General features: G+C 41.0%; 1 protein-coding gene across 2 annotated transcripts in view; it reads left to right on the top strand.

Moving 5' to 3' along the window:
* The window catches only part of mamdc2a (MAM domain containing 2a), a 24525-nt gene extending 5716 nt beyond the window's left edge, over positions 1–18809 (top strand). Inside the window, exons 3-14 of one of the 2 annotated variants that reach the window (XM_020631112.3) lie at positions 1981–2231; positions 3676–3760; positions 4703–4828; positions 7292–7548; positions 10583–10676; positions 14686–14832; positions 15524–15789; positions 15919–16015; positions 16775–16921; positions 17052–17305; positions 17565–17649; positions 17808–18809. In XM_020631112.3, the coding sequence (XP_020486768.1) occupies positions 1981–2231; positions 3676–3760; positions 4703–4828; positions 7292–7548; positions 10583–10676; positions 14686–14832; positions 15524–15789; positions 15919–16015; positions 16775–16921; positions 17052–17305; positions 17565–17649; positions 17808–17869 (1871 nt within the window). In that variant the 3' untranslated portion in view covers positions 17870–18809. Of the gene's footprint in view, positions 1–1980; positions 2232–3675; positions 3761–4702; positions 4829–7291; positions 7549–10582; positions 10677–14685; positions 14833–15523; positions 15790–15918; positions 16016–16774; positions 16922–17051; positions 17306–17564; positions 17650–17807 lie in introns of those variants that run through there. The other variant, XM_020631113.3, reaches the window with a different exon arrangement.
* Positions 18810–20679: the final 1870 nt, after the last annotated feature.

The following is a 20679-nucleotide window of genomic DNA, read 5'->3' as shown; positions in this document are numbered from 1 at the left end:
CTATAAACTCAGATTATCAGACTCAGATGATCAGGTAGATCTGTTCATATAAATTTGGAAAGCTTATGGAGCTTTAACTAAATAACAGCATGCTTTATCCAAAAACTTTGAAGAGCAAACTACACATGCATAAATTACTGCATCACAGCAGTAACAGACATGTTCCATCTCATTATATATCCTCAAAGAATGATCTGTCATGGTTTACTCTTCTTTAGTTAGTTTATTTATCATTTAGTTAGATTGTTTCCCGTTTTATTTTGTAGTTCTTGTCCACAGTGTTTCTTGTCTTGTATTACTTCCTCTCTTTGTCTGGTTTCCCTCCAGTTTGATTGCCCTGATTGTCTTCACCTGTGTCATTAGTCTCACCTGTGTCTGATTACCCCTGTGTCTGTTTAGTTTCAGTTTACCTTCCCTGTTGTTGTCACTTCATATGTCTTCCTGTCCATCTTCCTGCGTCGTCTTATCCCCCTGTATTTCCAGTGGTTTTTCTTATGGCTCCTTGTTATTTCTCGTTTGATTTGAATTTCGGACTTTTGATGGATTTTGTTTTGAAGTTGGACTTTCTGAAGTAAGCTTTTGTATTTGCCTTTTTGTTCAAATAAATAATTTTGTTTTTGTTATCTGCAGTTGTCTCCAGTTCCTTATTTGTTTTTGAGAACCTGACATTATCTGCCGCTCATAACCAAACCCTGCTCAAAACTCAGTCATCTCTACTTGGAGTAAAAACACAAACACCACCACAACAATTCTGTTATTAAACTGAATACTGTAAAAATTTGGTGGAATCATGTGACCGCTCCTTTTTTTGAAAAGAGACACAGGTTGATCTCATTATTCACCATGTTACTAACCCTGACACACTGTCTGCACTCTGTAAGACGGCTGGATCATTATTCTCCAGTGCAATTTCTCATTGATGAAAAGGGATGTACATCTTAGTTTGTTAGCTTAAAGCTAACACATAATGAATATTGCAATCAATGGGCTTACACATCGCAGTACTTTTAACTTAAGAAACAATCTGTTTAACTTGACAATGTTAAGTAAAATCATAGACTGTATGCAGTATGAGTAAAGTAGATTGTTCCCTAAATTAGGAAATGTTAGTTTCTTATCACCTCTTCAGTCCGTAACTCTATAGTTGTATCATAGGTCAAAGATGGTGGCCTGGGGGCGCAGATGGCTTAGCGGTTAGGTCGCAAACCATGGCCTTTTCCGAATAGCCACTGTTCAGTAGGCGGTGCGTACTTTTCAGTAGGGAGTTTCAGTATACTGAACCCTCGTGGTCATGTCATGTGCGCCTCCGAATCAAAACAAAGGAGGATGAAAAAAAAAAAAAAAGAATATATATATATATATAAAATAAAAAACGAGCATGGTTGTGGCAGGGTAACCCGCCTTTCAAATGTTAAGTTATTAAGTTATTTTTACCATGCATTGGGAAGTTTTGTATTATTTTCTGAGCCATCATGCATATCACGAGTTGGAGTGTCAGTGACATGAGACGGGTTAATGACGCCACTTCCACACTGAATGAGTCAGACGAAGTAGGAACAATTATCTGCCTACTGTGCATGCCGACTGAACAGTAGGTCCAGTATACAGCACGGATAGAACTATCTACTGTCTACTGACAGATTGTGTAGGCACTTTGCAATTTGGATGCACCCCATGTACAGAGGCTATTTGAATCCAACCTCTGGCTCCTTTCCTTCATGTCATTCCCTGCTCTCTCTCCCTGGTTTCCTACTCTATCCACTAAAAAACACTCGAAATGTAAAAGGAAAAAATATGATAAGATGAGCTATCTTAAATATATGTCAAATATAATATAGTTTGAATATGATAAATTATGTTAAATATGATGTATCTAAACTTTGAAAAAATAGGACACTATTATTAAATATAGTACATAAGATATATATTAAATATGATATTTATTTATTTGATATATATATATATTTGTATATCTTTTAGGACATCTGATCTCCGTGGACTCTGCCTTTCTTCAGGACCAGGAACAGGCAGTTCTGGTAAGTCCGGTCCTGGACCAGCAGGACTGGAGTTGTGTGCGTCTGGTGTACCAGATCACAGGGCAGGGGTCACTGCAGGTCCACCTCAGACCAGACTCTGATAACTTCGACTATCTGCTGTGGTCCTCCAGTGCGGCCTCCGACAGTTGGCTCATCTCCAGTGTGGACCTGCCAAACACCACTGAGCCACTGCAGGTGAGACCACAGACACAGAACCTCAGACCTGATGGACAGGAAGTCAGATTTGATTCTCACAGAGTCCTGAGCGGGGTCAGAGTCATGACAGGGTAAAGCTAGCTCATAGTGTCAGGTGGGAAGCTCATTCTGTCAAGTGAGCACGGGGCAGCTGAGGCTCAGATGGTAAAGTCGGTTGTCTCCTAACTGTAAGGTTGGGGGTTCGAGCCCCAGCTCTTACAGTTACATGTCCGATGTGTCCTTGGGCAAGAAACGTAACCTGAATTTGCTCCTGCTGCTTTGTCAGCGGTGTTTAAACGTGTATGAATTGGATAAGTTACTTCTGATGGTCACTATTGCATAGAAACCTCTGCTATAAGTGTGTGAATGGTAGGTGTGACATGAGTAGCTCATTCTCTCAGGAAAGATTCCTGCAGGGTCAGGTCACTTCTATAAGGGGGTCAGCTAAGTATAAACATTGGTTTGTTAAATATTTTGTTAAACATTAAATTAAAAACCCTATAGCTTGCTTACAAAACAGTGACAAACCTGCACCTACCTACCTGAACTTCCTCCACCAGGTGTACAGTCCCTCCTTACTGTGTATGTGTATGTTATATAAAATACATTTCTTTCTGGTTGATCTAGATTCAAAGAAGCTGATGTCAAACACAGACAGAGGATATGATGTCATGTAAGCTCAGTCCGATTATAGTTAACCACAGAGCTGTTACACAACTTTGTGGCTGTGAGTGTTATAAAGTGTGTAATGGAGACTGTGAGTTTGTTCCACATGTTGGTTAATGAGAGGAAACGCACCGACATCACACACACATGCACGCGCACACGCAGGCACACACTCACTCACTCAAGAAACCACAAACCATTTTCTCCTCTGATCACAGTTTCTAAAGCAGTCTGATTGAAGTCTATGATAAAATGGTCCCTCTTTTCAGTTGATCTATTTCCTCAGTAAAGGTTTTCTTAATGAGTGTAAGGTCTCAATGTCTAGTTTCGAGCCTTCTCCAAAACAGCAAAATGTTCATTTAGTAATTATGGTCCCAAAGACCAGAAAGCAGGGGAGTTAGGTCGGGGCGACCTAGGATGGACAAATGATACCATGGCAACCTCAAAAAAATAATGTGTTCAGGGTTTTGTTGTAACAAAAGAAGCTCTGAGGAAGTTACCATATTTGGAAAAGGGGTTCGCTTCTCTCTACCTGGCTACCTCACATAAACAAAGCCTGGGGTCTGTTGAAGCTGACAGCACTGTTTGGGTCACAGTGGCCACTGAGGGTCATAATGTAGGTTATGTAAGTTATCAGTAGGGCAGGACTAGGGGACTTCACTGATCACTTATCCTTTGATCAGAGTGCAAGTATTTTGTGTTTATTTCAAATTCAAATGTAAAGTGAAAGTTGTGTGACGTGTCTGTGGGATGCTCTGTGTGTTTTTTTCTCCCTCAGATTTTGCTGTCAGGTCGGCCTGAACGAGGAGCAGGAAACAGTGTGGCCATCTTCGAAATCCACATTGTGTCTGGTTACTGCTTAGGTCAGAGTCACACAATCTACACAATCACCTGTTTCAGTATCATGTTTCAGTAGAATGAAATAAAGAGGCCTTTATTTATTCATGAAGAATAACGTACATAACAGTTTATATTTTTTAACCTGCAAAGTGTGACCTTGAGCTGCATTAAACAAAGTCAGCTGTCATTATTAAGAGTAAAGAATGTCTTACCTGTGTGTCTTACCTGTGTGTCTTACCTGTGTGTCTTACCTGTGTGTCTTACCTGTGTGTCTTACCTGTGTGTCTTACCTGTGTGTCTTACCTGTGTGTCTTACCTGTATGTTTTACCTGTGTGTCCTACCTGTGTCTTCACTGTGTGTCTTACATGTGTTTTACCTGTGTCTTACCTGTATGTTTTACCTGTGTCTTACATGTGTTTTACCTGTGTCTTACCTGTATGTTTTACCTGTGTCTTACCTGTATGTTTTACCTGTGTCTTACATGTGTTTTACCTGTGTCTTACCTGTATGTTTTACCTGTGTCTTACCTGTATGTTTTACCTGTGTCTTACATGTGTTTTACCTGTGTCTTACCTGTATGTTTTACCTGTGTCTTACCTGTATGTTTTACCTGTGTCTTACCTGTGTTTACCTGTCTTACCTGTGTTTTACCTGTGTGTCCTACCTGTGTCTTCGCTGTGTGTCTTACCTGTGTTTTACCTGTGTCTTATCTGTGTTTTACCTGTGTCTTACCTGTGTGTTTTACCTGTGTCTTACCTGTGTGTCTTACCTGTATGTTTTACCTGTGTCTTACCTGCGTGTCTTACCTGTATGTTTTACCTGTGTCTTACCTGTGTGTCTTACCTGTGTGTTTTACCTGTGACTTACCTGTGTTTTACCTGTGTGTCTTACCTGTGTGTCTTACCTGTATCTTACCTGTGTGTTTTACCTGTATGCTTTACCTTTGTGCTTCACCTTTGGGCAGAGTGTAACTTTGAGGAGCATCACCTGTGTGGTTACAGTAACAGCTGGAATCCAAACGTAAACTGGTACGTAGGAGGAAGTTTAACCAGAGATAACCAGGCTGATCTGAACCAGACCAACAACAGAGGTATTGACGCACGCACACACGCATGTACTGTAATTTTAGAGTTGTACACACCTGTCAGTCATGTAACCTGAGGTTTGTTGGAATAGAGAAGTTTTAGACTTATTTTTATCTCTCTCTAACAGTGACTGTACAATCCAGAATAAAAGTCTGACCTGTATATAAGTCACAGTCTGTTTTGGGGGTCTCCCAGAGGGAAACAAAGTTTTAATTGTCTTCCTGTGTGATGATTTCAATAGTGTTCAGCAAAGTCCACAACATGGTCTGTGTATCTCATTTAGTAGCAGATGTTTTCACCACTTGGAGTTTGTAATCCTGCCAACTTCCTGTAGTTGAGCTCTCAGCATACGCTGACATTGATAGTTGTCGAGTATAGACCCACAGCCTACGAGTCTCTCTGCCCACCTCATCTGTTAACTTGTTCTCCTTAATTGAGGACTCTTTGCAATCAAACCAGTAGTAGTATTAGGTAAGCCTGGGCAATGAAATGATAATTATAATTATTGCAATATAAGCGTTTTCCAGCACTGCGCACTTTGGTTATGAATGAAATTTGAAATGTTCCTCTGTTCAAGTATAGTTTATCATCTTCTGACAATAAATAATAATTAAACCACAATTTATCATCCGGTTTCTCAACTTTCACCAAGGAGGAAAAATCAGCCTTTAAATTTGAAATAAATCATGATTGGACATTTATAGTATCTATATCAAATGAAATGACAATTTTTATCTTGATAACATTTTCTGTCATATTTCCCAGCCCTAGTATTAGGATGGTGAAATAGGTATTAAAGTGCGTCTTATACACTAGATTTTCACACACGTTTCCTCTATCTGAGGAGGTGGGATATGATACAAAAAAAGGACATGCTGGAAGTAGCAGTAGTAACAAAGCAGCAGAGTATGCTAACTTTTTTTTTCTTTACATCAATGCTACATGTAATTTAAGATATTCACCTATTATCGACAGAGTGTAGAAGAACATGTTGGTTAACAACTTAATAAAAACTGTTTCATTAAGTGCACAGAGATCTCACCAGTCTTGTGCAGGTTTAAGGATATAAATGTCATCACCCCCTCTTGCTGGCTTGTAGTGAATTTTTCACATCAGCTCACCCCAACTTTACCAGGAGGCTGGCAGGAGAAATTCCAAGTCAGTTGTTTGTGTTCACACATGCAGCTCACCCTGAAAACTTCAGGAAGATTTCAGGAGTTTTGTGTGTTTGTTAAAACAGCATCAGACTGCCGCCCTGACAGTCATGATTCCCTAAATCCTGCTGAGCTGAAGATGAATGTACTGCTCTGTTGTTGTCTCAGTGATCAGTGTGTTGGAGCACAAACTCATGTTTAGTGTGCGTGTGTGTGTGTGCTCAGATGTTTACGTCTGCACTCACAGCTGATTGTTACTGTGCAAGAGATGAGAGATGAGAACAGGCAGCTCAGATACATACACACACACACACACACACACACACACACACACACAGACACACACACACACACACACACACACACACACACACACACACACACACACACACACACACACACACACACACACACACACACACACACACACACACACTTTTCATTGCTTATATATAACATCTACTCTGCATATAAAAAAGGTCACCTGATCTGACACAGTCTGAGTCCTGCTATGGTCTCTGTGGTCTGACAGTCACAAGATCAGGTCACATGATTGATGGTTGTGGAGGTTCAGGTTATAATCAGGAGGAGAGCTGCAGAGACAAGCTGCTGTGATGTTTGAATTTTTGACCTCGTCCATCTCTGTTTAAAGAAACAATATCATAATCTGCAGTCTGTGAGAGAACCTCTGTACTGTGACACGTTGTTATAATTAACTCATGACACAGCTGTGTTAAATACTCAATACTAATTGGACCATCGAGAATAGAAACAGTCTGCTATCCCATCGATATATCACCGTTGATAAGAAGAACACACCTTTACTATCAAAAGCAGACGGTTGTTAGGGACCTATTTTAATCACAGAGGACTAACTGTAATTTCAAGCCGCTTAAATAAATCTGGTTGGTCTGTTTACTGTAGGGAAAAGAGAAAGGAGGGAAACAAAGAGGAAAGATGATAAAAGAAGTAAAAATGGTACACTATGACTGAGAAAAAAGTAAAAAACATAACAGAACCTGGTCTGGGTTAAGTGTTGCTATGGAAAATGCTGTAGATTTCAACTGACTATTTGTTTAGCAGAAGAAATCAATCATCTTGAAATCAATAAATATTTTACAAATCAGAATTTTGTGTCAAATAATCAATTTCCTCAGTAATTATCAGTCTTATAAGTGTGATGATGTATAGGGAGCAGGTTGTTATAAAGCAGGAACACCTTCACCTAATAATATAAATACATTATACAACAATAACAACAATAAAAACAAAAATAAAAACAATAGTAATAATAATAATCATCATCTGCTGCAGGTCACTTCATGTACGTGGACTCAGTCTACGCCAAAAACTTCCAGGAAGTGGCCAAGCTGATGTCTCCCATGACGACAGTGCCGATGTCAGGCTGTCTGTCCTTCTTCTACCACAGAGACCAGGAGACAGGAAACATCTTCTGTATCTTCACCAGAGACCAGCAGGGACACTATGAGGACGTCTGGAAACCGGACGTGTACTCTACAGCCGGCTGGACTCACGTCAGCGTGGACATCAAGGCCCCGAGACCTCTGGAGGTCAGTGTGTGTGGACCTATAAGATAAGTCCATATTGATAAGGCTGTACTCACTTAGGTCATAATACACACAGACACCGAGACATCACTGAGGTACAGAGAGAGATGGATCATAAGCAGACAGCAGACACACACTTTCTGAGAGACTGTTAGAGCTTCTGTCTGATTAGCAGAGCAGCCTCAGTCTCTGTAGACTCAGATGATAACACTGATGATCAGGGCTCAGAGTGCTGTTTGTGCAGAGTGCATATGTAAATTAACCGTTGTGCAGTCATTTGATCCCCCTTTCTATGCAATTCAGCCTCATAGCAAAAATCATCTAATTCACAAACACCGTTGCTTACAGCCCGGCACAGTAAGAGTGAAGAAATGACCTTCTTCTGAGAGTTGTTGGAAACTGTGCCACAGTATTTATAAGAGAAGTCCCGCTCAAACTTTCCAGTTATCAGGAAAACAATTCCACCTCTGTATGACTTACAGGAGTTAAATCAGTCCGGGGCTGTCAGTGGCTCCAAAGTTCATCCACATGTGTGGACACGGTCTGGAGCCGTTACCATGACGAGGAGGCAACTGTTGTGTTTTTCTTTGAGTTGTACTTTCTTGTTCCATTTAGAGAGGAAGCTTTGTTAAAAAACGGTGAAACTCGTATGACATTTTTTGAGTCTGCTCTCACAATAAAGTTTGAAAAAGATCCCCCCCAATAGCTCATCACATTTGTGTGGACCAAACTGAGCTTTGTCGGCATGAGAGTGAGAGCACTTCTGGTAGATAAAGAATAGCTAAATTTCACTTAACCATTGAAAAGGGATCTTGCTCATGGAACAGTAAATGAAAACTGCGAAAGGGAACAGTACAAAGTCAAATGCTTGATGTCACAAGGTGGATAAAACTTCTTCCTCATTAACTTCTCACACACATGGGTCAAAAATACACACATGCCCAAACAGAACCTGTGGACATGCATGAGACAATGAAAGGCACAGCATTGACATTTTAGGAAGACGCTAAGTACTGTGCCCCATTAGGGTCGAAATTTCATGCAAATTAAAAAAAAAATGAATGCATCAATTTCTGACCTTAATTGCATCTTGATTAACACATCAACACTGACAGCCCTAGTTGATTGTAATTAATAAATCACACAAAATAAAAATAGAAGCTTGTTAATCTGACAGGAGGAAAGCGATAAAGCTTCATGTTGTCTGAGTTCTGTGATAAAAGAAGTTGAGGTGTAAGGAGGGAAAATTCAGTGAGGAGCGTTTTGAGATAAACTGGAGATCAAACCATCGTTGGAGCAAAAAAGTTTATTAAAAACAGACTCTTCATCATGAGTGAGACGACCCTGTGAGTCAGCAAAGACTCAGGATTATTAAGAAATGAGTCTGATGGTCAGAACAGTCTGTGATCCATTATATAAACTATTACTATACCTATTAACCATATAAACTATAACTTTAATGAAAACTATAACTTGAATATAAAACTATAACTATAAACTACGACTGTAAAATAAACTGTAACTTATGAACTATATGGTAAAATATAATGTAAAAGATCTGACTCAAGCAGAAAACATTCCTCTTCTTTGACCTTGACAACTGTAACGCTGTGACAACACAATCAACACAAACTATAAAAATATAAAGATATGACCCAGTAAGCACAGCATATTCATTATTCTCTTTGCGCCCTCTAGTGGTGAACCGACTAGATTTGACAATCCTGTTAGTTGTGAGCAGAGTAAGCGGTAAAATCAAAATAACAGTGACAGTAGCACAATGACAGATATTTTTAAATGACTGAATATATAAATAGAATAAAAAGAGGAATAAACCTTACATCCTGCTAAAGTCTGATCAGAGCTGCTGAGACTGAACTGAGCTGAGATCAGATGAATACACAATGAAGATAAACTGCAAATACAGCATACTGCTGTTAGCAATGATTCATTACACATTGACTTATCTGATTTTAAACTGAACTGCGTAGATCTCCGCTCTGTTTTTAATTTAATTTAATAATTAAATTTTAATTTAATGTTGTATAATTATTGTGTTTACATTCTTCTGTGGACGTGACTGAAAATGCAATAATCAAAGATTCCTATAGATATTAATAAAGTAAATTAACATTTGAAAATATTATCTGTTCAGCACTCATTTTAAGCTCTCCCTCTCATTCACTGTTTAAACTGTAACTGTGTGGCAGGATAACTGTTATCCTGTTACATTATGTGTGTTCTGTTACCTTGTGTGTGTTTCTGTTACCTTGTGTGTGTTCTGTTACCTGGTGTGTGTTCTGTTACCTGGTGTGTGTTCTGTTACCTAGTGTGTGTTTCTGTTACAAATTTGTGTGTTTCTGTTACCTTGTGTGTGTTTCTGTTACCTTGTGTGTGTTCTGTTCACCTGTTGTGTGTTCTGTTACCTTGTGTGTGTTCTGTTCACCTGTTGTGTGTTCTGTTACCTTGTGTGTGTTTCTGTTACCTTGTGTGTGTTTCTGTTACCTTGTGTGTGTTCTGTTACCTAGTGTGTGTTTCTGTTACAAATTTGTGTGTTTCTGTTACCTTGTGTGTGTTTCTGTTACCTTGTGTGTGTTTCCCTTCACCTGTTGTGTGTTCTGTTATTGTTGTTTTGTGTTAATCCTGTGAGCTGCTGACAGTATAATGTCAGATTACCTAACTTTCAGACATCTTTTGCTGAACAGGCACATATGTTTTACGTTTTAGTTATTTCTCTCTTTAAATCTCTGTTTAAAGAAAATCATCAGACAGAAAAAGATTCTCTGAGACACACACACAAACACACACACCACAATGTTTCCTGAGCTGTCAGCCACCGTCTGGTGTTTGTATGTGTGTGTGGAAAATATCTTGTGTAACTGGGTCACTTCCTGTGTTGAGGCAGCCAGCAGCAGAACTTTTCCATGGAGCAGAAACATGGTTCTGATGTAACGTCTGAATGTGTGTGTGTGTGTGTGTGTGTGTGTGTGTGTGTGTGTGTGTGTGTGTGTGTGTGTTTGGCTGTGTGTATTAACAGGTGGTGTTTGAGGCGGCCTTTAACAGCGCCAGAGGAGGATACGTGGCCATAGATGACATCACGTTCTCACCTGAGTTCTGTCACACAGACACAGGTAAGGAAACACACACACACACACACACACACACACACACACACACACACACACACACACACTGTGGCTCAGTGGTAGGGTTGGTCATCTTTCCCCATCTGAAGGTTGGGGGTTTGATCCTCAGCTCTAGACATCAGTCCACAATCATTGAAGAAAGCTGTGTGGAGATCAGCTCCAGGGTTCTTTTCAGATGCCTCAGCAGTGTTGGGCTTTATGACAGAGCGATCCTTGAACAACCGATCTCCTGTCTACACAGGAGTTTAAGTGGGTCCAATTCTGACTGGAGATGATACTAACGAAGGTGTTCACGTATGACTTACTCAGCCCCAGCTGTCCCAGCCATGGCTACTGGTTGAAAGTGAACCCCAACAGAACTGACCCAGCAGGCAACAGCAGCGTTCAAAAAGCATTTATAACCGTTGCGTACACACAAAATGGGTTTTGAAGTCTGTGATCTATAAAAACAAACCTGACGGTAAAATGTGCGCACCGGTAAGCAAACTCTGACCCAGGCGTACGTTAATTTTGGAGGCATGGGAAATTGGTGACACAGACGGCGAAGTGGTGAATTGAAGCCTGCAGAAGGTATATTGATGCCTCTTCCACAATTTATTTCACGTCATCACGTCATCATAACCATTCAAACCGATGGTTTTATTTAGGCTATAATCGCGCCTGTAGTAAGCTGTTTCCGATAAGTAACTTTCATTATGACAATATATAAACATAAAATAAAAAATAAAAGTCTGCCTCATATATATTGCATCAGCGCCGTCTCGCCTTCATTATCCCAGATGGACCTCAGAGGATCGGACTTGTACACTAATGTAATCACTGATTACAGTTAAAAATTAGACTAACACAAAAACCATAGAGCCTCCAGTTTTCATTAATATCTTTCAATATCAAGCATTTATCATAAAGTGTGATCTTTAGTTTTAATAAAGATGCCTGCGTCAAGACGCACAGAGCGCACAGAGCGCACAGAGACACGGCGATGGCTTCACACATTTCGCCTCCTTCATACTCAGCACATCTTCATCAGCTGCACGTATTTATTCTGTAAGTAATTCAAGTGTGGACATTAAGTCGGGGCATCTCTGACACGATCATTAGGCCTATATGTCCTCATAATTAGTCACAGAGCAGACGGAGTTTCCCACGAAAAAAAGGGGCCAACAATCAAACGTTTTTGTTCGTTGATCAAACCTTTGATTACTAATATGATAGAGTGAGGAGACTGCTGACTGACGTTAGCACTCTGACAATATGAAGAAGTCAGTGTGGGTCCCATTTTTTGGCACATAGGACAGGGTGAATGCAGCAGCAACGTGGTGTCATTCTCTGATTTTTCTTCAGTTTCCTGCTGCAGTAAACTACCGATATGTCCATTTTATCCTTCACTTCATTCACAAGTTCCTTTATTTCTGGGTCAGAAAGTTTCATTTCTTTGTCTAAACTTTCCGGGTTTCGCCGTGATCCAGCGCTGGAAACCTTTGATCTGCCCCCTCGTTTGTATGCATTTTCATTCACGAGCTGCTTTGCTTTGACCGTTTATGGTTGAATGTGGGCGTGTAGAGGGCGGAACATGGGACTAATCTACGTGCGCACATTTCCAGGTGGATCGTGATTTATAAAGGGAACATTGCGTGCAGGTGTGCGTACGAACGGTTTTATAAATCTGAATCATTTTGTGCGCACGCCATTTCCAGGTTTCTGGCGCACGTACATTTTTAGTATGGATTCTACGCACTCTTTGATAAATGAGACCCCAGGGGGAGACCCCAGGGGTCTCATTTATAACCGTTGCGTACGCACAAAACGGGATCTGAAACTGGCGTACGCCTTTTCCCACACAAAGTCTGTGATCTATAAAAACAAACCTGACGGTAAAATGTGCGCACCGGTAAGCAAACTGTGACCCAGGCGTACGTTCATTTTGTAGGCATGGGAAATTGGCGACACAGACGGCGAAGTGGTGAATTGAAGCCTGCAGAAGGTATATTGATGTCTCTTCCACATTTTATTTCACTAAATATCAAACTTTACTGACAGAGCCACGTCATCATAATCATTCAAACCGATAGTTTTATTTAGGCTATAATCGCGCCTGTAGTAAGCTGTTTCCAATAAGTAACTTTCATTATGACAATATATAAACGTAAAATAAAAAATTAAAGTCCGCCACATACATATTGCATCAGCGCAGTCTCTCCTTCATTATCCCGGACGGACCTCAGAGGATCGGACTTGTACACTAATGTAATCACTGATTACAGTTAAAAATTAGACTAACACAAAAACAATAGAGCCTCCAGTTTTCATTAATATCTTTCAATATCAAGCATTTATCATCAAGTGTGATTTTTAGTTTTAATAAAGATGCCTGCGTCAAGACGCACAGAGCGCACAGAGCGCACAGAGACACGACGGTGGCTTTACACATTTCGCCTCCTTCATACTCAGCACATCTTCATCAGCTGCACGTATTTATTCTGTAAATAATTCAAGTGTGGACATTAAGTCGGGGCATCTCTGACACGATCATTAGGCCTATATGTCCTTATAATTAGTCACAGAGCAGACGGAGTTTCCCACGAAAAAAAGGGGCCAACAATCAAACGTTTTTGTCCGTTGAGCAAACCTTTGATTACTAATATGATAGAGTGAGGAGACTGCTGACTGACGTTAGCACTCTGACAATATGAAGAAGTCAGTGTGGGTCCCGTTAACATTGCAGACATATTCGTGCGTAATGATGAACGGCGTATTTTTTGGCACATAGGACGGCGTGAATGCAGCAGCAACGTGGTGTCATTCTCTGATTTTTCTTCAGTTTGTGATCCTCCTGCTGCAGTAAACTACCGATATGTCCATTTTAACCTTCACTTCATTCACAAGTTCCTTTATTTCTGGGTCAGAAAGTTTCGTTTCTTTGTCTAAACTTTCCGGGTTTCGCCGTGATCCAGCGCTGGAAACCTCTGATCTGCCCCCTCGTTTGTATGCATTTTCATTCACGAGCTGCTTTGCTTTGACCGTTTATGGTTGAATGTGGGCGTGTAGAGGGCGGGACATGGGGCTAATCTACGTGCGCACATTTCCAGGTGGATCGTGATTTATAAAGGGAACATTGCGTGCAGGTGTGCGTATGAACAGTTTTATAAATCTGAATCATTTTGTGCGCACGCCATTTCCAGGTTTTTGGCGCACGTACATTTTTAGTATGGATTCTACGCACTCTTTTATAAATGAGACCCCAGGTCATCCTGGGCCAAGTATGCCAGGAGTGGCCTGGGCCTCAGGACCAGCACACCGCCCTGGAACAAAGCCTCTCCATCTCAGAAACCCTTGTAGTGCCCGTAGAGGCAGACAGACCACAGCAGGAGAAGGCAACCAAACTAACAATGGCCGTGGCACCGGCTTAGTGAGGGATGAGCTGGGAGGAAGAGGAGAAGAAAATGAGCAGTGGGAAATAAAGACATTCAAATTGAGCTTCATCATGAAGCTTGCATGTGATGTCATGTATCTCTAAAACATATAAGCCAGTGGTACAATGAAAACCCCACATTAATTTTCTGAGAGGTAGGGGGAAGAGCTAACACAACAGGTGACACTGAACTATTGGGCTCGTTCTGGCATATTTATATTTACACATACTGATGATTACTATGAACTCCCCTGATTGAATCAATTCAATGATTATATTATTTTACATTATATTGTATTATTATAATATTGTACGGAGTGAGAATATTTAAAATGAACATTAATCAAAATCTTTAAATGTTTTAACACACCTGTGCCCCAGCATCCTAACGCCAACACACCTGTTACCTGCATGACTCACTCTGACCTCATCTGAAAGCAGGTGTATATGATAAATACTGTGTGTGTGTGTGTGTGTGTGTGTGTGTGTGTGTGTGTGTGTGTGTGTGTGTGTGTGTGTGTGTGTGTGTGTGTGTGTGTGTGTGTGTGTGTGTGTGTGTGTGTGTGTGTGTGTGTATTTCAGAGCCAAGCTTTGACCCCTCTGTAGCAGACTGTGACTTTGAAAATGGACTGTGTCTGTACCATCAGGAGAGAGAGGACAGCGCTGTGTGGAAACGAGTCACAGTGAAACCTAATTCATACAGGACAGGAGATCACAGCACAGGGACAGGTACCACACACACACACACACACACACACACACACACACACACACACACACACACACACACACAGAAGTCAATTGATGATGAGAGCTTCTGATCAGCTGTGTAGCAAACAGGCTGTAGATACAGTAATGTACACAGTCATGATATTTGCTGTGTTTAGCTATTTTGTAACTGAGGTCCTGACAGAAGAACATGGAGGGAGGTGCATCACATGTTTGTATCAAAGATCAAATGATTTAATTTTAGTGGTGACAGTGACATCATAAAAACATACCATAACATACACACCAAGCCAGTAGTCAAGAATCAGAAATGAATGATTTCATAATTTTTTCAAATGTCTCATCAAATTCATGATGTGATGATGTCATGTTCGGGGCGGCGGTTAGTGCAGTGGTAAAGGTTCTGTCTGTGTGGAGTTTGCTGCCCTCATCATAACATCACACCATATTTCACATAGCTACCCATACATTTCAGACATGACTGAATCCGGATACGTACATATCACATTCGTTATTTGATACTTTAAATTATCATCTTGTGCTCCCTCTTTGTTATCAGCCCTGAGCCAGGTGGTAACAAGTTGTTCCTCTCTATCTGCAGAAGACCCTCACCTGCTGTCTGATCATAAAAAGGTTGTTGTCAGCAGGTATTCACAGAGCCTAACGGTGTTCTCTGTCCCCTCCATCACAGGAAGTTTCCTGATGGCCAACACTCGCTTCTTGTTGAGCCCGGGTTACGTGGGTCGTCTCCACGGCCCTTTGTTGCCAGGTAACCACAGGTACTGTGTGAGGTTCTTCTACTTGCTTCAGGGCTTCAGGAGCGTGGACAACGCGCTTGTTCTCTACGTTTATGACGAGAACAACGTGGCCCAGGAGAAGGTGTGGAGTCTGAGCGAGACGTCCAGAAACGTGTGGACTCGGGTGGAGATTACCTACATGAAGCCCATGACCACCAAGGTACACACACACAGCATCTAAGACAGTCTTAGATGGACGTAGATGGATGGTAGGCAGGGTTAAGACTAACAGAGACAGGTTGATAGATGTATGAGCAGAGGGAATAATGGGTTTACTTTCATCTCTCAGCTGGTCTTTGTCAGTATCTGTAAGAACTTCTGGGAGTGCGGTCTGGTGGCCATCGATGACATCACAGTCAGCCTGGGTAGCTGTCATGTGACTACAGGTAAAACACTTACTGCCACACACACACACACACACACACACACACACACACACACAGGGGGGACTGTGTGCTGTGTTACATACACAGAAACACACATGGTCTAATGCAACAGAGAGTTGGATCTACAATGATTCTTGTACATGACTATGAGTGCCACTGACATTAAAGCCCACATATATTAATACAGACTATCCAGAGTCCATTATATACACATTAGAGAATATAGTCAAGGATTCCAGCAGAGTGAATAAATATTACAGCACTCTATTTTGATGTTGAGCACACAGAACATTAGTTGATCCTGTCTGATTATGTTAGCAATCCTGATCCTGTAACCATCATTTAGAAAAGTTTCTGTTTTGTGAACACTGATCTGATCCGTTCATATGCTGCTTGTTGTTGTTGCTATATCCCATGGTGAGTGAAGTGATGAACTAGAGCCCACTGAAGATAAACTTTATTTGAGATGATTTAAAGGTCCCATATTATGCAAAATACACTTTACAAAGTTTTTTCTAATACCAATATGTGTCCCTAGTTTGTCTAAAAAACCCTCTTTTTATGAGGGTAACAATCGTAAACAATCAGTTTAATCCTGCACTTGAATTATTTACCTGCACACTGATCTTTTACCTACAAACTGATCCCTTACCCCCTACCGATCCTTTACTTGCACACTGATCCTTCACCTGCTCATTAATTCTTTACCTGCACACCGATCTTCTGCTCTTCAGTGTTGTCCTCTGACTGCCTCTCCAGGACCTCTTCCCACCCAGTGTGACTTTGAGGATGGAGTCTGTGGATTCATCCAGGACAAGAGTGAGGACAAAGCTGATTGGCTTAGAGTCCGTGGACACACCCCCACCTCCTACACTGGCCCCAAAGGAGACCACACCACTGGGGTGGGTGAGTTCATTGATTCATTTAATTATTCCTTCATTTTCTACAATTCTACATTTATTCATCTACGCAGTGAAAGACCATGTTTTAGTGTGTGTTTGTGTGTGTTTATGTAACCGCTGTGTTCCTCTTACAGGTCACTTCCTGTACATCGAGGCATCCCTCATGCGTCCTGGTCATAAGGCACGCCTCCTGTCGTCTTACCTGCGGGGGGCGTCATCCCCTCAGTGTCTGATTTTCTTCTTCCACATGTACGGCTCAGGTACAGGCATACTGAGTGTGCTACTACGTGACGGCAACAGAGACACGCTGCTGTGGAGAAGACGTGGCGAGCAGAGCGTCAGCTGGATGAAGGCGATGATCGACTACCAATGTGACGTCAGACATCAGGTACACACACACACCAGGTACATACAGAAACATCAGGTACACACAAACCCCAGGTATAAACGAAAACACAAGATACACACATTTTTACCTTAACTTTTCTAAAGCCATAACATTTTAAAAACTTTTCTTTATTCAATTTGAAATCATTTGTCATAATTTCAGTTTAATTTAAAATTAGTTTCATCCTGCATCATGCTCCTAGTGAACACATAAACATGGAGGTGTGTGTGTGTGTGTGTGTGTGTGTGTGTGTGTGCAGATTATATTTGAAGCCATCAGAGGACCAACACTCCGCAGCGACATCGCTTTAGACGACATTAGCTTTAGGAGAGGACCATGCACAGGTGAGAACATGTGTTATTATTCATATATTTGTTATTCATAGATCTTTGTATACGGCAGACTTTATATGAAATATTATGAATGTATTTGTACAGTGTTTTATTATCTGTGTATTATAATGAAAGTAGTTATTATAAACATGTTATGTCCTCCTCTGCAGATCCCGCTGATGTCACTCCATACTCTGGATCCTCAGAATATTTTAACGAAATCGAGAACTGACTGTTTGTTCAGATTGACATAAATGAGACAATTTACATGTTTGTAGAGCGATTTGAATGTGGGCTGCTGTTTTTATTCTTCAGTTTATTTGACATTTTTACACTCTTATAAATAATCCTGACCTCTCTTTGTAAGGGAATGAGAACATGTGAGTCCAGTCACAGATTAATAACTCAAACACACACAGTGTTTACCGACGCACACACACACACACACACACACACACACACACACACACACACACACACAGTGTTTACAGACACATACAGGAAATTATTAACTTGGGATGGATTGAAGCTGCTCAAAGAATATAACACTCATGATATTCAGGCACAGACACATCTAAAAAGTTGTCCTGCTCCTTGCAGTTTGCTCTTGTTTTGTGTCTGTATGTGGAGTAGAGCTATCTGCACCTTTACTCTGCACAGAGCTGCTTTCATGCTGACAGAGCTCAGTTCTGTCCACAGAAAGATGATGAGCTATACAAGGGTAAGCAACACTTTTTCAGCTTCATTTTGAGGGCAGACTGACAAAAAAGTGATATGAATTTCACCTTTTAAGACAAAGCTTCTTCTCTGAATGGAGCAAGAAAGGACAACTCAAGGAATAAATAAACGCTGTAAAAGATTTTAAAGTCATGAAGAGCTTCATCATCATCATTTTCTTATTTCAAGAGTCCAAAACAGAGATTATAATTCAACATAAAGAAATCTGAAAAATGTTCTTTGGAAGCAGAAGCTGTCATGGTGTTCGGTGTTTGATCTCTTTTGTCTTATTCAGCTTATACGTTCATTACAAAAATAAACTCTCCAGCTGGAAACCTTAGGTAAACGGAGAGTATTGAATGACATGTTTACTCCTGGTTTCACATTTATTGTTCAGTGTTTCATATTTCCAAACTTAAAAAATATCTGATGCCTATACAGATTTAAATAATTAATCCTGTGTTTTCTTGAAACTTCAGCTTTGTCTCATCATCTTCCTCAGCATGTCAAGGTGAACGTTAAAGGAAGAATAAGCGATTTTTTTCACACTTAAATCTAGCAGAAATCAAGTATATCTGAAAATAACTGAGTGTGACACCCGGGTCCCGCTGTCTGTGATGCTTTCCAAGCTTTCCGAGCCGTATCTACACTGTGTTTACATGGACAGGACTGCTGGCCGGCGCCTTGCGTATAAAAATTGTTTATTGAGGGACTAGAGAAAAGAAGAATAACATACTGTACTCACTGCTTATTTGAATGCCACAATAAGTGTTTCTAGATCACTGTCATTTCGTTTAAATTTACATGCAGTGTGAAGCTACGAGCAAACATTGTGAGAGTCAGACATGAGCAGTCGATCCCTGAACAACAGGACAAAGTCTTCTTCCATCCTTTAGAATAAAAAGGTGAAATAAATTATTGAAGAGTTGATGCCCTTCAATGAGAAACAGCTAATTATCCAGCCGTCATTATAGGAGGTGGTCAGTCAGTGTGTGACGGAGGTCATCATGGAGGACCCGCAGATAGATGAGGACGACGAAGAAGCCCTCGCGGAAGATGAGACAAAGAACGGAGAGGCATATGCAGAGTTGGTGCAATGTCTAGACAACAAGAGTTTGTCATTGGTAATGAGGGACGCGAAACGTGATGGAAGAAGAGCACTTGAGATTCTTCGCGGGCACTAAGCGGGAAAGGACAAACCCTGCGTTGTGAGTTTGAAACTGTAACTGACTACATAATTCGAGCAGAGACTATATTCACATCATTGAGAAGAGCAGACGAGCATATTAGTGATGGTAGTAAAGGGGCTACCTGATTCATACAAGCCATTCGTCGTGCACATCACCCAGACAAATGACATTGTAACGTTCAGCGAGTTTAAAACAAAACTGCAAAGTTATGAGAGTCCTGAAAAATATGGGAAGAGTGACGGAAATGTAGAAGAAGACAACGTGATGAAGACTAGCGGGGCAACAAGGGCACGTGGAAGAGGAAGAGGAAAGAAAATGAACCTGGCTGATGTCGAGTGTTACATGTGGTAAAAAGGGGCACATGACAAGGACATGTCATGACGGATTCCAAGCGAGAAGGGAAGAACGAAAATGGGACACACCACAGCGAGGAAGGGGGCGCAGCCGAGGACAAGACCGTGAGTATGTAAAGAAAGCTGATGGAGAAACGGAGGCAGAGCCGACATCGTTCTACATACAGACCTATGCGGTCCAATAGAACCAGCAGATAAAGATGGGTACAGATATGCTATAGCATTTACTGATGATTACAGTGGGATGATTTTTCCATACTTTATCAAAGCAAAGAGTGACACGACAAAAGCTACTGAAAAATTCATAGCAGATGTAGCTCCATATGGAAAAGTAAAGTGCATAAGATCTGATAACAGTACAGAATTTACCGGGCAGGAGTTCCAGTCTTTACTTAGGAGTAACGGGATAAGGCACGTGACGAGTGCACCCTACTCACCTCATCAGAATGGTATGGCCGAGAGTGGTTGGAGAACCTTATTCGTGATGGCACAATGCATGCTGTTGGAGAGTAACCTCCCAAAGCAATTATGGACATATGCTGTACAGACAGCAGCTCAGATTCGTAACAGGTGTTACAGTAAGAGGCTAGAGCAGACACCTTACCATGGGTTCACAGGAAAAACACCTAACCTATCTAACATGAAAATATTTGGCTCTGAATGCTACGTATATAAGCAGGATAAGAAGAAGCTGGATTCTAGGTGTGCAAAGGGAATCTTTGTTGGCTATGATAAATATAGTCCAGCATATAATGTGTACTATCCTGAGACAGGAAAAGTCC

The sequence above is a fragment of the Labrus bergylta genome, chromosome 2 (assembly GCF_963930695.1).
Source record: "Labrus bergylta chromosome 2, fLabBer1.1, whole genome shotgun sequence".
Lineage (NCBI taxonomy): Eukaryota > Metazoa > Chordata > Actinopteri > Labriformes > Labridae > Labrus > Labrus bergylta.
The sequence above is the reverse complement of the archived record's forward strand: the minus strand, read 5'-3'. Positions and strand labels throughout refer to the sequence as shown.